Source organism: Hevea brasiliensis, chromosome 17 (assembly GCF_030052815.1).
Source record: "Hevea brasiliensis isolate MT/VB/25A 57/8 chromosome 17, ASM3005281v1, whole genome shotgun sequence".
In the NCBI taxonomy this organism is placed as follows: Eukaryota; Viridiplantae; Streptophyta; class Magnoliopsida; order Malpighiales; family Euphorbiaceae; genus Hevea; species Hevea brasiliensis.
In genome coordinates, this window is record NC_079509.1 from 11,094,565 (window position 1) to 11,112,965 (window position 18,401).

General features: G+C 37.1%; 1 protein-coding gene across 2 annotated transcripts; it reads right to left on the reverse strand.

Annotated features, from left to right (window-relative positions):
- Positions 1 to 1,014: 1,014 nt before the first annotated feature.
- LOC110656942 (uncharacterized) lies at positions 1,015 to 14,713 on the reverse strand. 2 transcript variants are annotated; one of them, XM_021813947.2, is made up of 11 exons: positions 14,478 to 14,712; positions 10,171 to 10,232; positions 9,817 to 10,071; positions 6,944 to 9,603; positions 6,674 to 6,786; positions 4,530 to 6,470; positions 4,291 to 4,339; positions 3,936 to 4,183; positions 3,699 to 3,806; positions 2,938 to 3,142; positions 1,015 to 1,344 (listed from the first exon to the last, which is right to left on the reverse strand). In XM_021813947.2, the coding sequence occupies exons 3-11, from the start codon at positions 10,013 to 10,015 to the stop codon at positions 1,339 to 1,341; spliced, it is 5,529 nt and encodes a 1,842-aa protein (XP_021669639.2). In that variant the 5' UTR covers positions 10,016 to 10,071; positions 10,171 to 10,232; positions 14,478 to 14,712; the 3' UTR covers positions 1,015 to 1,338. The 2 variants fall into 2 exon arrangements, with proteins under 2 accessions (XP_021669639.2, XP_021669638.2); XM_021813946.2 differs by lacking the exon at positions 1,015 to 1,344 and adding an exon at positions 1,657 to 1,933 and having other exon boundaries at positions 14,478 to 14,713.
- Between the last annotated feature and the right edge of the window lie 3,688 nt (positions 14,714 to 18,401).

The following is an 18,401-nucleotide window of genomic DNA, read 5'->3' on the forward strand; positions in this document are numbered from 1 at the left end:
TAATTTATAATAAATTAAATTTAATGAAAAATTTTCCTTTCGATAAATGACTTCCTTAACACATGCACTCCACACTACAATATTTTTAACAATCTTTCTAATATTGACTTCATTTACAGATAATGGTCGAACTAATGAGTGTACAGTATGGTTATTAAATTAAATTTATATCAATAAAATTATTATTTATTATTTATTTTAATAAAGTCTCATGCCAACTATCTTAGTGAAATTTGACCAAAGTCAAACAATAACAACATAATTAAATAAAAACTAAAATTTATTGATTAGCTGATTATAAAATTTAATAACCATAATGAATGGTAAGTTGAATAAATAGAAAGTTCAATAAAGCCTTCTCGAGTTGAAAAGAAAATGTTTTGACAATTGACTCTTCGTTTGCAAGAACCGGTTAAAATCTCTGTTGCATTGGACCCATATGAATGGAATGCGAGGCCAGAAATGAAAGTTGAGCTTAAAAAAAGGATAGAAAATATATACAACAAAATAGAACCCCTCGCAATAGCGTTCATCACTGACCCAACTTCGAGTACACAGCTATTTTCTAATTGAAACCTGAGAGAAAGGCGAATTATTCTAATCTTAAATGTGCAAAAAGATGTGAGCTGTTGAATGTAGTAAATAGTCCAATTTGTCGGCTGAGAACTCATGCACAGGCAAAAAGAGAACATCTTAATCCTACTACTAAAACTTACCCAGATTTCACCTATTTAATAGGTTAGTCTCACCATAGGCAATAAAAATTCAAGTCTTTTAAAGTTTAATAATAAATATGGAAATTAAAAGTGATCGTTCAGTATACTACATGCCCATTTGGCAATAATTTTGCTAATAACTTGTTAAGATATTTTCCTAAAAAAAAAAAACTTTCAGAACTAGAAAGAGAGAACTTGCTCAAATTACTACCAAGAACCAATCCGTCCCAAGTAAAACTAAGCACGAATTTTTGCACCAAGTGAGCTAAAACATGGCAAATCAAGATGAAAGAATCAATGAATAATGTCCATACCAGGCATCCATGAACTAAGAAATTTAGAAGTTCTCGCTGCGAAAATGTGATTTGAGAAATAAACAGAGCTAAGATGTGCAGGAGTCTTGAGGTCAAACTATTGAAAATATTACAGCAAGTCTTTACCCAAACCAGGTTTGGTCCTCGTACTAAAAAATGATCAGACTAAATGGTGTCATCCCTCTCTAAATATGATCAACCACTTCTCTACTTGTTGCAGCACATGAGAACCTCAGTAATCTTGTATTTTCTTATTTGCTCGTCAACACCCCCTTTATTAGTTCAGAGTCGTTCATGAGATCTAAGATTCAATCCTGTTTGCTCTAGCAATGGGTTTAAGAAAGATGAGAGAACTACCCTATCATGCAGCTCATCCATACATTTTTTTTTTAAATGTAGCTTCAACTCCATCTACCATTTTAGAATCACATTACTTAACATAGTGAGAAATAATGATGCCAATATAGGTAACAGAAGCAGACATAATAAACAGCCAAAAAGGGGTAGAAACTTGCCTAAATATACTTAAAAGAACATCAGAGTTGAGTCAAATTTGGACCATGTTTCACATCAATTAGCAATCAAAACATGCTACATTAACTCAGAGGAAATCGAAACAAAGAGAATAAGGGAAACTGCAATAAATTTTAATAACTGAATTTACAAAAAGGGCTTCAGATACATAATTTTTTTTTTTATAAAAGTGAAAAGCATAATAAAAACACAGGAACACAACAAAAATTAAATAAATTTTCATATTAACATATTAATTACGTAGAAATAGTCCGTATAAAGTATCCCAGGGTTTTCCAAGAGCAGCTCTGAAGTTTCATGTTCTGTTATTTTACATATTAGGCAGGTGTAAAAAAGAAAATTTTGGTTATTTTCCCATCCCAGGAAGTCCTACAAGTATCATGAACAAGGTAATTTCTGAGTAACCATAAAGCACACAGGCACCTTTTGCCTTGTGAATGCACCAAAAAGAAAAATACTAATAAAGCTGTAATTCCAAGTTTGAGCTCATATCTGAATTCATAATTAAATGGGAATAAGTCAAAAGTAAGCAAACCTAAAATGAAGTTAGATCCATAAAAGAAGAGGATGATGCAGAGGAAGAGAAAAAAAGATAAAGAGTGACAGAGTAAGCTGTTGGGAAACCAATTATGGAAACTTCTCCAGTATTTTGGCAACTTCAGAATCTTTACATTTTTCTCAATTTCTTCAATAAGAAATCCCCCAAATAATTGTGAAAGTTCAACCAATTTGTACAAAATAATAGACGGGCTAAATTTAAAATAACATCATTATTGCACTACAGCTGGTAATTCAAGACTTTGGACTTCAAAATTTGCTGCCCCCCTCCTAATCAACCCCCTCCCCACCAAACATCCATCCCTCTTCCTTTTTTTTTTTTTTTTTGTTTTTTTTCCCTTTTCTTTTCTTCTTCCAGAAAGAAGAGGGAAAAATGTAAACCCTTATATCACACAGAAATCTATGATCAGAAGCCTTGCAAGCAAAGAAACACACTTAATAAATTTTTAGCTATGTGTGAATATCATTGCTGAGCCAGACTGCCATCTGTTGTCCCCCATTTACTGAAAAAACATTTCAGGGAACCCAATTTCCTCTAATGATTCAATGAAGTATACAAGACCAGGTTAATCTCTCAAGAATGAATAGGATATCAATGGCCTAGATTAAAAAGATCTAACAGCCTCCATTGCTTTTAAGGAGACAATCTGGCATCCAAACTTCCTATGTTCCCATCTGTGTGGTTCTATGGTGAGCAAGGGCCAGTATACAAGTTGGTAGAATATGAATCAGGGAAGAATGATGGATGTGGAGATATTTGGCCAAGAAAGAGATAAAAATCAATCAATTAATGATCAAAGTGAAAAACATTGTACCCTGTCAGGGAGATTTCTAGGCATTGGAAGTGCAGTAACATATCTCTGGAGGCAGGATTTCAGAGGTGCGTCAGAGGATGATGAGGTCTCGGCCCCATCAGCTTGGCCCCGGCCATGGAACTTGGCAAAACGGTTGATAACAGAAAACTTCTCTAGCTCTTGGCATTCCACTCTCAAGTCTAGAACAGATGCCCTCTTATCCAATCTGAATTATCAATAAGTAGCACAGGAACTATGAGATTGGTACAGAGAATACATTATTTTTATAAATATTATGTTGAGAATGACACAAACGAAAAGAAGTTCCAGCACCAACAGGAGGGAAGAGAGAATGAGAGGATGAAAATATGGCACTGTTTTATGCTCATGCAAAATACTGATAATATGCTAGCCAGCCCAATTGGAAAAACATTAATCCCTCCCAATTTCAAATAGTTTCAAACTAGATCAACATTTATCAATTGGAAGAAAATTCAATTTGTTATCACAAACTTTTCTTTTAATGTGTACGCATCACCTTCTAGACCAATTTTCGTAGTCTTCCCAATCATCCATCTCAGTTATGAACATACACAACTCAGTTCTATCCATTTCATAAACCAAACAAAATTTGAAGAAGATAAGGTCCCCACCCACCCCACCCCCCAAACAGCACACACACAAACACAAAACCAAACACACTCAACAAGCTTCCGTAAAATTTTTTCACTACCATTCAGATATGCAACTCAATATTGGAACAGAAGACACCAAAGTGTTACCTCAAGAGATCATTTTCTAGCTTCCTTGCTCTACTGATCAGGTCTTCCACAACTTTTGAGAAGTATTGTTTGCTGATTCTCTCAGATGTTTTGAACTTCTCAGGCAGGCTGAGGAAAGACAAAAAAACTTGTTATTAGCATGGATGGTATCATATGTCCTCAGCACAAAAGCAATAAATGTTGCAACAATTAAAAAGCATGCTAGAGAAACTTCAATGTGATTAAGCGCAGCCCTACAGATTTCCGCTGCCAGAAGGCACAGAAGTATCGCTTCCAACACAACAGAGTGTGCTGCAAGCATCTCCCAGGGTTGATCGAGCAAGAAAGGGTACAACACTCTCATAATGTGACATAGCATCTGCAGACAGAACTGAGGCCAGAGGAGGGTGAAACAGCAGCTGCATAAGCTGTGTTGTAAATATAAGCCTCCTCTTTGATCTAAACCCTGGTGGTCCATCCTCTACCATTTCAGTTTCATCTTCCAACTGTCATTGAATGAAGCAATTATAACACAGATAAATATCAAAGACCTAAGAAGGAAAACAGTAACAGCTTAATAAATTAGGAAAGCCTGCTTTGGTTATGAACAAACCTTCTCAGTCAATCTGTTTGTTGCACAAGCCCAGTCCACTTCAGCCGAACTACAAACAATAAATTCAGCATGTGTTAAAAATGTTGGAGAATGGATATTATACAATACACAAGAATATATAGGAAATGCACTTTTCCTGCATTAGCCGATTAAGATATTTAAAAAAAAAATAATGAATAATGCATCAGTTTCATCAATAGAGACAAGGCACTCATCAACATGAAATTTATGTAGATCACCTGATGGTCGGAAGCCATTGAAGGCCATGCACCACTAGTTTATGCCATGGTACAAGTTCTGATGTAGCACTTTTACGCTTCTTTGGTCTCACAGCAGCCAAGCTCACATCAGCAGTATCAGGATACATTAACTGAGGGAGCGGTGAGGTGATTGAACCCTTTTGCAGAAGACCATGCTGACTAGCATCCGCAGCAATCACATTTTCTTGCTTCATTGGACCATAAGCATGTAAACTATTGGAAGGCCTTCCAACAGCAAAAGGAAGTTCCATAGTTTTCATGGAGACAGTTTTTTGTGCATCTTGCAATGGTAATATCTGCCCATTTTTAAAGGTGCCATACTGATCAAACCATGATGGGGCCATCTGGTGACTGATCTGAGACTGTTCAGTTCTCACAGGTACTGCACTACAATTAGCAAAATTCTGAGTATCATTGTGACCAAGTCCAAGCATGCCCTGAGAAGGCATATTTGCATCCGGAACATCCGTCAGTCTTGCCGGAAAGCTTAGCATCTTAGAATCTCTTGTGGGAATCGAATCACAATTTGTTGATGCATCCCTGACCATATTGTGACCATAGAACTGCTGTCCTCCTGGGGGCCCTAGCTGCTGAGCATCCATGGCACCATCAGGAACTTTAAATCTCTTCAAACTGCTATTGTCTGGATCTACCTCTTCATTTTTCAAGCCCTGCACTTGACGCGACAACGAGTAATTTTGATGTAAATTACTATTTGGCCTTAAAGATCGGCCAAATGCTTCAATCTCTCTTTGGGTACTGGCAGGCTTCATAAGAGAAGTGCCAGTAAGAGGATTTGCAACAGATTCTTTCCCTTCTGAGACAGACATTGTCTTGTACGCATGGTCATTATCAGGTGAAACTTGCTGGCATGGATCTCCTTTTGCTGCTTGTTCTTTCCCAACAAAACCATGAAAATTCACAGAACATGCACCAGATTCAGATGGACCATTCCCTACCATTTGTACTCCTTGACCTTCTAACTGCTGTGGTATAGAGGAAGTTGTTTCTGAGTCTTTATTTGAATGAAAATTGGACTTAAACATATTGGTTGACGCCTTAAAAGCCTGCGCATCAAATGAACGTTGCTGCATTGAAATACTGGTCCAATCAGTAACTGACATTCTTGCAGAAGCATTCTCCTGTGATGTGCCAGATATATTAGAACCCTGAGGAGCTGGCACAACTTCCAAAACAGGAAATTGCCGGGCTGAATCTTTTTTGCAATTTTGCTTGTTATTACTCAGCTGATGCATCTCACCGGAGGAAGTAACATCATTATGTGAAGTAACTCTAGACCTGTCTGGCACTATTGCCAGTGCTGACTGGCCACTATGAGCTCTCTGAAAAGACTCGGTCATCTGTTTCGACTGAGATGCAAACCTATCAAAATATGCATTGACAGGTTGAGTGGTCGCTGCACATGTGCCCATATCATACATGTGCGGATTATGGATATGACTTCTTGAATAAGGAAATCCAGGGGAAAGAGCAGCAGAAAATTTTCCCTGGGCATTCTTGCCAGTTTGTCCTGAGGTACCAGAAATATTATTCCTCAATTCTCCTTGAGACGTTTCACAAGGCAAGCCCTGAACAGAAGATGTGGAAGCCAGCCATCTATGACCTTTCTCCCCTATTTCAGAAGTGACATGAGTTGAACTGGGGCCGATATTTGTCTGTGAGGGGCTCTGAGAAGATAGGGCATGGTCTTGACTAGGCAAGGGTTGAGATGGGGGAGCAAGTTGTAAACCAAAACCTTGAGAAGCAGAAGCCTGGTTTTTTTGGAGGTGAACAGATTCATCAGAATTTTGGACATCATGCATCTCAGAAGACTGATTGCAGTCAGAAGAAATGAAATGTGTTGCATTTCCACGCTCCCTTGATTGGTCCACCTTATGAAGAAGCTCAAGCATATTTTGACTGCAATGAATTTGAACATAGAATGCATGACTCATGAAACTGACAACAGAAAAAGTTAAGTAGGAAAAAGGAGGAAGAGAGGGGGACTGAGTGCCACCATGGAAAGCAAACTATACAAACAGTCAGTTAATAGGAAGTAATAGAAATGCTGGATGAAATCATTATTATCACCTGAAATAACTATAGCAAAATAAATAAACTACCTCGAGGGTGTTGTCTTGCTTGTTGCGTGAGCACTAGGCGCAGAACGTGGAAGAATATTTTTTGCAGATATCTCATCTAAGCCTTTTGTTTCTCCTTGACTCAGAAAACAAAGCTGTGAATAAGTATTAAAAGAGATATTGTCAACAAATCTTTTGAAGACTTGTTTCTGGTTTGCATGCAACACCAGAAAAGGGGCTTAGCATGATTCTAAAATTCAGAAAATGAGGAAAAAGAAATGGAAAACCTAATAGAGCAAAACCAATAATTACCTTGTCAATATCCACAGAATTTCTAGCTATCTGAATAGGAAATTTTGATTGCCCAATACCCCCATGATCATGACCTTTTAACCCTGGAGAAACCTGCATTTGGGTGGACTGTGGATGTGTAACATGTTTTGTTCCATAAGAAGCTTCAACATCAGCATCCAGATCCCCCATAGGATGATACTGAAATTTACGAACTCCCGAAGGCTTTCGACCAACATGGCCAGATGATTTTAGTTTTGCCCCAGACAAAGTCTGTGAATCATTTGCATCTTGCCAAGCATTTTCTCTGACGTCACTAGTAGACATATGATTAGATACATTGTGAAAGCTATCAGTTTTCCTTTCTTTTGTATCAAGGTAATCATGAGTTTCAACTGCTCCATTGCCCAAGTTATTATTTCCAGATGACTCAAAAGTGTGATGACTCTTATCCATATGAGGTTGGTATTTTCCTGGAAACTCACGTTCTTTAGGTTTGACTGAAGAACCAACATGTTTCCAGATGTCAATGTTATTACCATTGGGAAGCTGTTGGCTGCTTTCCTCGTTAGCCCTTACAGCACTTGAACCAGGCAATGCAGCAACATCATTCAGGTTAGAATCTTCTCTATTCAACTGTGGGCTTCCAGTGGTGGATTTCTCCAATTCAGCAATTGAATTAGAAACAGAATCAGTCTTCCATGTAACAGTACCATAACCCATTACCTCAAACATGGGACTCTTCCGCTCAGTATTCTGAGAAGATTGCAATGTGTTTTCATTACCCTGGTTCTTCAAAACAGTACCTCTGCCACCAGGCGCAGAATCAACAAACTTCCAACCATTTGGTTTAGCGCCTGGTTGGCTACCAGTATTATAAGAGGATATGCCCTGTTGATTTGCCCAAGAACCTGAAATGTTCTTTGCATTTGATTCTGCATCTGAGGCCTGAACACCTTCATAACTATGGCTGCCTTCAGAAACTGGCTTTCGTAAAGGATTGCAATCCAACCATTTGGTTCCCTCTCCAGAAAATGGCTGAACAAATCTTTGAGAAGAACCAGTATGCAACCTCTCTCGCCATTCATGTGATATATTCGCTCCAGATTGCTTAACCCCAGGCATATTGTTATAGTTGATACTTGAGTTCACGCCATCACACATATTATAGGGTATAGGATTTGGCATGGAGGCAACCTGCAATCTGTTAGTGTTGTCAACTCCAGTGGATTGCTGTTTCCCACTATCACTCATAGTTGGGGTCTGTTGATTCTCAGCTGGGGGTTCACTACACTGGAAAGTCAGACCTGTCCACTCTTCTTGCAGTCCTGTATCAGCACTTGACGTTTCTGCTACAGCCGACTGCATAAGAGCACTCCAACTCCCACTTTGCACAGAAGGAAATGCACCAAGAAAATCTATGCCATCCAACATATTAAAACCTCCAGCTCCATTGTTGGTACCTCTGTCAAAAGCTTTCCACAGATTATCATCTGCACCAAACAAAATCCTTTCTTCAGTTGGGTCTAGGGTAGCCACATTCTGTGAAGGGGCAACCCGCATTGCTGTCTTCTCCAGTGATGTTTCTGATGGACCACCTAGATCTTGCCTCCCATGAAAATCCAGCCCAGGCCCATTGCTTTGATGGGGATCTACTTGCTGCAAGTTTTCCAAATCAAATCCACCATCTAGGCCTTGGCTATCAGCAGTCCCTAACATATTTTTTCCCTGATATCCCTGCCTGGAAGAAAAAGTACCATCCTGCATGCTAGCTGGGTCTGGAAACCCAGCATATTGATTACCTGAAAAGGGATTACTGCTGCCTGATATCTGCTGTATTGTGGACTTATCCATTTGGACAGGAGAGTATTGGCTTGGACCAACTCTTGATCCAGAGATAGGAACACCATAAAGCGATTGATCAACCTGCTGAGGAATCATTCCTGCCAAGGGCGGTGCCCGGCCATGCTCAGGGGAAAACATTAACCCACTAGAGGATCCTTGCATAGCTGGAGACATACCACGCTGTAGCCAGTTTGTATTAGCGGCCATAAGATCAGGCTGCCATGAATAATTAGATGCATCATGCATATGAATCCCATTGACCAAAGTTGATGGATGACTACCCGCAGCCTGTTTTGCGAAAGAGGAAACCTGATTTACAGAATTCAGTTGCCTTACTCCTTGTTGCTGCAATTGGTGTTTCTGATGCTGTTGCTGCCTCTGAATTTCTTGCATTTGCTTGAGCATGACCTGTTGCTGTAGTGGCTGCATATCTCTAATCCCTGACTGCAGTCTTGGTAAAGATTGCAACATGCCAGGATGCTGGCTGCTCATTTTCTGTTGACCTCCCAAAAAATCAAAATTAACAGGAGATTCATTAAAATCCATCGTTGCTGAATTGTTCTTGTGAAGTGCAGGACCACTTCCTAACTGTGCATCAAGAATTGAAAAGCCTCTTGATGTTAAATTACATCGATCAGGTTCCGTATCCACTCCCAAAAAGTTTGCATCACTCTGCCTTGTCTGGAAAGCCTGATTCCCATGCGTATAGCCATTCAAAGTTGGTTGTTGGTTTTGAGATTGACTTCTAACAACCTCAGGCCTCAGAATTGATTGAGAAAAATTCACACCATGCTGCGCACTTGATGACTGTTCCCCATGTCCTCTCTCAGAATCAGCTAATGTAAAAATAAAAAATTGAAAGGACATTTAGTAACAGAAAAGCCTTCAAACCATACCACACAAATAAACTTCAAATCATCGAGTCCTTAGTCTGGTCTTGAGACAAAAAGGAGAAAGAGAAGGAAAAAAAATCCCGTTTTTAATAATATACTATATAGAAAACAATACTGATCATCAAAACCGACTAATTCAATGTTCATGAGTGGTACCTGATTGCTGTAGAGAGTGATTCTTCAAATTAGAAAAAGGTGTGCCAATTTGTCTCTGACCACCAGCCCACGGATTGTTACCTAGCACAGGCCAGGTCCCATCAACAACCTCTGAGTGGTGCTGGCCAGGAGAGCCATGAGACAAGTTCCCCTGGCCAAAGAAATTATGGATCCTATCTCCAACTTCGTTGCCAGGCATAGAATCCAACACACAAATTGTCAGCAGCTAAAATTTTGTGGCAGGAATATCAATACCTACAATGAAAATAAAAAATTTCAAGTCCTTACAACTTGACATTCTATTGATGAGAATAAAATAGCATGAAAATTTTTCAAGCACAAGCAAGTTCAAACCTCCTTTCTGCTCATTTACGTGTCACTCCAACCGCCATGTTCAAGTCATTCAGAATCTCATTCTGCACACAATGAGACTTAGGGCATCAAGACAAAAGTAATGGTAATGAGTTCTTATATGCAATGCAAACAGAAATACCATATTATTTGCAAGTAGTACACAAAAAAAGGATAGTCCAAAACAAGAAATTCAACTAATCCTGAAACCAAAGGAAATGAATATGTCCATATAAATGGCTTTGCGAAGTTCCAGTGGGAATTGGGAAATAAGCACAAGAAAATTAGTCTTATTTGGTGAAAAAGAACATTACAAACCTCCTTATGACAGTAAGTGCATAAAACTTGTACATTTTTGTAAAAGCAACAACAAGAAGATGCATACCACAAAAGCAAAATGTCATACCAAATACTGATCTTGGACCCATCCACCAAACATTGTATAGTGTGATTTGGATAAACTCCAATTTTCATAACCTAGATAACCTGCATCAGATGGTTACACAAAACCACCAACTAAGCTTGAGAATGAAAGCAAGATTGATCTCTATGCACCAAACTGCCCTCTAAAGAAAAAGAAATCCACCTCAATAGGGTCAGTAGTTTCTAAAATATCATTCAGTACATCAAATAAAAATCATTGTGCTGCATCCCACCAATACCTAGTAGCCGCTAACCATAGTTTCTAATCAACTGATAAAGCATTAAAATTCAGAATAGGCTGCAAATACAACTATATCCCAATGTGATCTCCAGTACAAAATTTTAACCAACATTTCTTCAAACAGTGTATGACTTCAAATATTCCCTTCATCAAAACCAAAAGGGTCTCTCATTTCATTGCTCAACTAACTTAAAAAGACATGGCCAGCATACATTAGTAAGCTCCATTACTTTCCAGGCAATACCAGATCCCCCAAAAGGATAGTTTCCAACAGCAAACACTTAAATTTGACAAATTTAATAAATGATGAATTGCTAATTCAAACACAAGCCCCAAAGACCTCTTAAATTCCATTCGCAGTAGGCATATAAAATATAGGACTTAAATGTCCTCCCTCCATCTGGCCACACCACAGGCATTTAGATTCACCTTACTGGTCATCTTTGTAGGGCTCATCACAGTTCATTCATCATATATACTAAATAAGAAAAGACTGAGAAAAGGACTTCTCCTGCACCCCTCTCTAACAGTCAAAGTTCAGAGATAAAAGGAAAGTAAAAGGATGAGGAAAATAAATGACTAAAAGGAAAGTATAGTTACCAAACAATTCAAAGGAATGGCAGCTATTTTTCCTTTCTCAATCCTTTCCTTCATTATTACTCATTTCTTTGTTTTCAATTTCCTCCCCTCCAACCAAACAGATTGCAAATGATCCACAACCTTCCCATGGATTCAACTTCTCCTGGATGACAACCTCTTAGATAGAACTACTCTGGTTGATATTTCATGTAAATACAGCTAATATGAAACAAACATGACAGATTGAACCTACAAACCAATTGCAAATCCTTAAAAAAAATCCCATGGTAACTGAAACTCCCAACTGACTACACCACCACAGAAAAAGAGCCCCTTCAAAATACATGAGTACAACACAAAATAGGAATGGAATATCAAGGTGTCACTCTACAGCAAAGTTACACCCTCCCCTTTTGCGAGGACCATTAAAAACTGCACAGAACCATTCAAATTTGATTTTCCAGTTCAGCTTTTGGGTCTACACTGTTCAATTTGATTTGTTGTTTTAGGAAAATTTAGTTATTCTGTTCGGTTATTAAGGTTAAAAAACCAAAATAACCGAACCTATATATGTCATGCTATGTCGTTTTACTGCCTATATATTAATAACCCTTCACCTAGTTTCTCTTTCTCATTCCCAACAGATCTCCAACCCACTGCCCACACTCCACTGACCGATTTCTCTACCTCTCACCTCTATCCCTCCCTCTCTCAAGGCATCACATGTTGCCATCAGCCATCCTCCTCAAAGTCACCTCAACTCGACGCTGTCGCTCCCTTTCACCTCAACTTGAAGGTTTCATCCAACCATTTTGCTCCATTCCTGCTCATTCTTCTTACCACAAAAGGTCCTTCTGTCCTCCATCCTCTGTTCTTGTTGACAGTGAAATTAATGAGAAATTTGGGGTTTTTCTTTGGGATTTTGCTGGATATTTAAGATTGAAATTGGTGGGTTATTGGTTGTTTGTGATTAAAGGGAAGTTCAGATGTGTGATTGTTAATTTTTTTGTTTTCAATTGAATTGCTAGTTTAATTGGAATTTTGATTTTTCTTTATGAGCTTTGGTTGTTGGTTGTTGATTTGTGATTTATTGGAATCATTGGTTTGTGATTGTTGAGTAGTTTGTTGCAGAAATTTTTGAGAAGATGACTGATGAGCAAGTGGGCATGAATTTTGTTTTTTGCCTTGTATTTGTTGACGGGGAGAGTAGCCAAAACCGAATTACCGAACCTAATTAATCAATTTGGCTCTCATAGTTTAGCCATACAGTTATTCAGTTTATTGGTTCAGTTCAAAACCAAATCAACCGTTTGCACATCCCTACAGTTTCCTTGCCCCAAGAAAGAGAAATATCAACACTAACCAATAAATTAATAATACAAATACTTAGGAGACACCAAACATTTTAGTTTTTGACTTGTAAGAATACATCAATCATAGCAAAACCATTAATCTATAGTGAATTTTACACTATAAAAGTTCACATGTCCAAGTAATTTATCCAAAAAACAGAATAAACAAACTCATACTACGCCCTTCTCTTACACATTTGTGTTTGGACATTCATAAATTTCTACCAAAAGAGAGTAGGAAAATACAAAAGAAAGGATTGGTGGAAAACTCTAAAACATGGAAGAACTTGCAAGATATTTAAACCTCATCAACTTTAACTGATAATAAGAAATTTAATTAATAATGTTGAATAAGACTATAGAATCAATCAATCTTCCACCATGGTTAAAAATTTCACAGACTAAATGCGATATTGATATCAATAGTAAGACCCGTCACAATATTTGAGACCTTGATACCAACAAGCACTTTTCAACCCAACTAAAGAAGGAAAATATGCAGTGGCACATGTCCTAAAATACAGAGTACCTATACTCCCACATTTAAACACACTATATATGTTGGGTCATTGCCAACGGTAACAACCAGAAGAGGAACTAAGCCTTAATCCCAAAGGCTCCATAAAAATACTAGAACAGCTGCATCTATATTTATTATACCACCTTTTTTTGGTCAGATACAAGTCCACAAACTCCACTTGGCATACTTAAGAACAACAAAACTTGCTCTTCTGTGGACTCTTTGGTCATTAACTAATGAGTAGAAAATCTGCTACATACACAACATGCTTGATAAGATATAACTCCGTGGCCTAATGCAAATTTTTTCCTTTTCACAAGCAATGTACACATGTTACAAAAAGATTCTCTGGTTACAAGCCAGGTAAGAGTCCAGACAAGATAATAGCATGGAGTAAATCAAGCAAGTGAAAAATCCACAAGAGGGAATTCAGTGCATAGAGCTGAGAAAGCTCCAGCCAAGTGGAAATGAAAAACCCTCTCTCTAGCAAAAAGAGACTTGAGGGCAACAAATGCCACCACTGTTAACTTAACTCTAAGCACTACAAATATTGAACGACCCAGAAACAGAAGAATAAGAATACACTAATAACAATATATAAAGCAGTTGAAATCTCATTTAAAAAAAAAAAAACCTAAACCTTTTTAATCTTTTTAGGTTACAGAGTAAATGTGTGCAAGAAAAAGAAAAAAAATAATAATAATAACAATGTAAGATAAAATTTGAACACTAAATACTCCATATCTAGGAACATTTCTAAAGGCAGCCCGAGAAATAGTGCTTCGCAGAATAACCAACTACAGTTTCTTATCAAATTTATTAAAAAAAAAAAAAAAACTGAAATGAACCAGAGAAAAAAAAAAAAAAAAAAAAAACAAGCAAACACAATGCCCAGAATCCTCATTTCCTTTCCTTCCCTACCTTTCCTCAGCAAGCAAGCAAAGCCTAAACCTATAAATTAGCCTAAAATCTCACATTTGTCGCCAAATTCACATAAGATCAAGAGCAACACACCAAAATTCAAATCCAATACAAAAACTTCTTTATCACAAATACAATTGTAAAAACACAAGAAAAGCTGAAATGCAGCTGCCCGCCCCTAAAGCACCAAATCCCTGGCGCAGATTCGGTTTTCAAGACAAATTAGCTTCTAGAGAGTAGAAGTTAGGGTTTCCAGAAGGAGAAAGCGACTCACGGTTTCGCCCTGACGCCTCCGTTTAAACTCGAAACAGATCTTCTAAAACTGTGAATTTGTTAAATAACTTAGGGTTTGAATCAAGAGATGCAGAAAGAAATAGAGTAATGAGCCGTCTCTAACCTCAGAAGAGATAGAGAGAGAGAGAGAGGGAGAGAGATAAAGCGATCGAAATAGTGTGCAAAATTTTCAACGAACAGAGGAACAAAGCTGAGGTTCGGGTCCTAGGCTGAAGGTTTGGATCCCAAGCTGAGGGTGAAGAAAAGCGTATTTTTTAGGGAGAGATTAAATTTTTTTTAAAAAAATTAATAATAAAAAGGGACATGTGGAGTGGTTGAAGGTGGACAGAGATTTAGGTGATCGTGCAATTGAAATCCGCCACGTGGCAGAAAACTTGTGGAACCCACCGAGTAATATTAAAATTTACCAGTTTAGGGTGGTGGATAGTATGATGGGGTTCGCTGTTGATGTTGATTTGCATATGATTTAGATTAATGGATTATGTTTTTGCTTATTTTTCCTAATATATTAAATTCCATTTCGGGAAATTATATTAATTTCTAAAAACATAAAATTTGAAATATTTAATTTTTTTTTTTTTATCAGAAATATTTACTTTGAAGAACACACATTTTGATCGATAAATATCATGCTACATTCCTTTTTTTTTCCGATGATTGCATGTTTCATGTTTTTATTTTTATAACAAATATATTTTTATTTTATAAAAGTGACGATATCAATATATTAAGTAAAAAATTAAAGTTAAATGCACAATTTTATCTTTACATTTTTAACAAAAAAAATCAAGATATAAATTCTAATTTAAAAAAAAAAAAAGCTGAAATTAAAGGGAAAAAAAAAAGAAAGAGGCCCAGCAACTAACTTGAGAACAAGAGCCCATCAGCCGAATAACAAATAAACCCAAGCATCTCTATCGAGCTGGGGAAGAACGCCACAGCCTCTGCTGCTCCATCTCCATTCTCTAGCATTGAAAGGAAGCTGTTGTTGTCACGACACCACCAAAGTATAACCGTTTGAAATGTACAGGGTTTCTTCGGGTGAGCAGAGAAAATTAAAAAAGGTCTCGATTCTTTCCAGGGCAAATCAATCGATAACCTGCGAGAAGGTTGAACAGTTGAGCTACGCAACAATCTCATTCTCTTATGGCCATTATAAAGCTGTACAGTCATACGAGTGAAGTGAATACATATATATATATATATATATATATATATATATATATATATATATATATATATATATATATATATATATATACTTGACATTTTAAAATAAATAAATGATATATTAAAATAATATCTCTTACATTTTATCATTTCGCTTTCCGCTTTTTCTTATTCTCATTGTTAATCCCCTGCATATTCCTCCTTTCTATTTTAGTTCCTTTTATTCTCTCTCAATTTTTAATTCTCATTTCCATAGATGGTAAAATTGAACAATAACATAGAGTGAGTTTTAGAGAATTTAGAACTAATATTGGTATTGAAAACTCAATTTAAAAATTTCAAGCTTAAACAAAAATTATAAAAAACAAATCACAATAACAAATTATTGGAAGCATGAGTAAGAGCTTTTAGCAAAATAAGCAAACTACGTGAGTAAGAGCTTGATAAAATGAATTGAACTCCAAGCCACGGAGCTTTCTCTCTCTCTCTATAATGTGTTTAGAGAGAGAATTTTCTCTCAAAGTTTAGCTCGCTTTAGGGTTTTTTGTTTTTTTTTCTTAACTATCCGGAGCCGGCTCCTGCCCTCCAGGGAGGGGAAGGTTTCCTTCTCCTTCCTAGGGTATGAGCTTCCCTCCTCATCTCTAGGTGAGGCTGTACATGTCACGTGTAACACCCTCCCGGTAGCAATTCCGTAGATTCTATTGTTCCGGTGACCAGTGTCGGTCCGGACAGCTAGAACGTCCGGAAAAATATTTAAACTAAAGAGAGCAACCATAATTAACTCAAATATTAATCATAAAAATTTAGGAAAAATTTTAGAAATAAAATACAACCAAGTTAAATGAGCCGGTGCCCTAGCGATGGGTAACCTAGTGAGAAGTTGCGATTCTCGCAACTAGGAGCCCTAAACCCAGTGGAAAAATTATAAAATAATTTTTGGGACTCCAGAGAAGGGTCATTGAGGTTTTTATGGCATTAGAATGCCAAGAAAATACTTATAAAATTTTTTTAATTGGTACAGACAATTTTAGCCCGGTAAGCTAAATGGAGGGCATTTTGGTCATTTCGTCTTCATAGATGATTTTTGACCAACTTGTCCATTTATGCAAGTGAATTATATGACATAAAATATGAACAAATATTAATGAAAATTTATTTAAAAAAATGAATAAGCAATGAAAGAAAAGTAAATGGAAATAATGGGATTTATTACCTCATGCTTATGTAAGCATGAGGTAATTAAAAATGCTATGGCCAATCACATTAAAGCAAGACAATTAAAATTCAATAAGAAGGGATAAATGAGGCAGAACTCTAGAAAATTTCAGCAGCCCTTTCTCTCTTCAAAAACGTCACCCATGCTCTCCCATTGTCCACCATAGCCAAGCTTTACCAAGCTTGCTTTTCTTGGTTTTTACCCAAATAAAGCCTAAGTTCCCAACACAAATTCTTGTTCTTTCCTCCTAGTAAAGCTTTTGGGAGCAAAAAGAAATCAAAAGGAAGAGTTCGTACAAGCTTGAGATTAGCTCCATTAAAGGTTAGTGACAATTAATTCTTTAAACTTATATATGCATCATTAGGAGTGTGAATTGATCCATTGATTTTATGTGTTTGAAAAGTTGGAATGGTAGAGCTAGGGTTTGGACCCAAAATTGAGATGTTGATCATGTAATGGTGAAATTAAATTTTAATGGTCAATTAGTGACCATTTGGTTTGGTTTGAATAGAAAATAAAGTGAATTGGGTTGTGGGATTTGAGGTTGGAGTGGCTGCCTTGTGTGACCTGCAGGTTTGGATGTGAGTCTAGCCTGTTTGGACAGCCATAACTTAAATTGTAGAGGTTCATTTGATGTTTGGCCAATTGGAAATAAAACTACACAAAATGGCACAACTTTGGTGAAGAAACCATGCCCATAAGACCAAACTAAGTGGACCAAAACCTTGCTCCAATTCGGGTGACCTACAATCTGCCTGGGCAAAATGACCAAATGAACAGTATTTGGTCATTTGGCCATAACTCAATCTAGCAATTGACCTGAAATCTTACCAGCAATAAGGTGACATATAGACCAACAACTTTCATGAAGAAACTTGACCCAAATTATGACCATAACTTAGTCAAATTGCCAACCAAACTTAGGTCACCAAATGCGAGAACCGTTTTACCTGCATTTTTGGAATCGCTTAATCTGCCGATTATGGTTTTTAGGCCATAACTTAAGCTACAAAACTCCAAATGGAGTTATTCAAAAAAGGAAATTCAACTAGACAAAATGAGGAACAACTTTCATGTTTACCATTTTTCCAAATTCCCACTGTAACAGTAACTAATGGAACAGTAAACCCAAGGCTTAAAAATTGAAAATTCTGTCCAATTCACATTAAGCTTAGAGATGGTATTGGCAACCAATACCAACAAGTTTAAAATGCAAAATGTGGTATGTTGATGATATTTAAACTAAATTACCTATTGTCAATGTAAAAGTCAACATTTTAGTTGACTAATGAAATGAATAGTGGTCATAAAAATTTCAATTTCAAAGAATTACACAAATTAAAAGTGTTAAATGCCCTAGTAGGCCTAATGTGATTGGTTTGGATAGGTTGGCATGCCAATAGGGTTCTGTTAGCAGTACTGCATATGACTTTATGCCATTCTGTATTTCATGGCTTCCCATGCCATTCTGTGACATAATAGCCTTTGGCTATGATAATGAGTTATTATACTCGGGTT

Excerpts from the sequence above, each read along its gene's own strand:
- LOC110656942 (XM_021813946.2), bottom strand. The coding sequence starts at position 10,015 with ATGCCTGGCAACGAAGTTGGAGATAGGATCCATAATTTCTTTGGCCAG. Across the intron at positions 4,340-4,529 it reads CAATGGCTTCCGACCATCAG|TTCGGCTGAAGTGGACTGGG; the intron begins GTGATCTACATA and ends TATTGTTTGTAG. Across the intron at positions 1,934-2,937 it reads CTAGAAATCTCCCTGACAGG|GACTTCCTGGGATGGGAAAA; the intron begins GTACAATGTTTT and ends TGATACTTGTAG.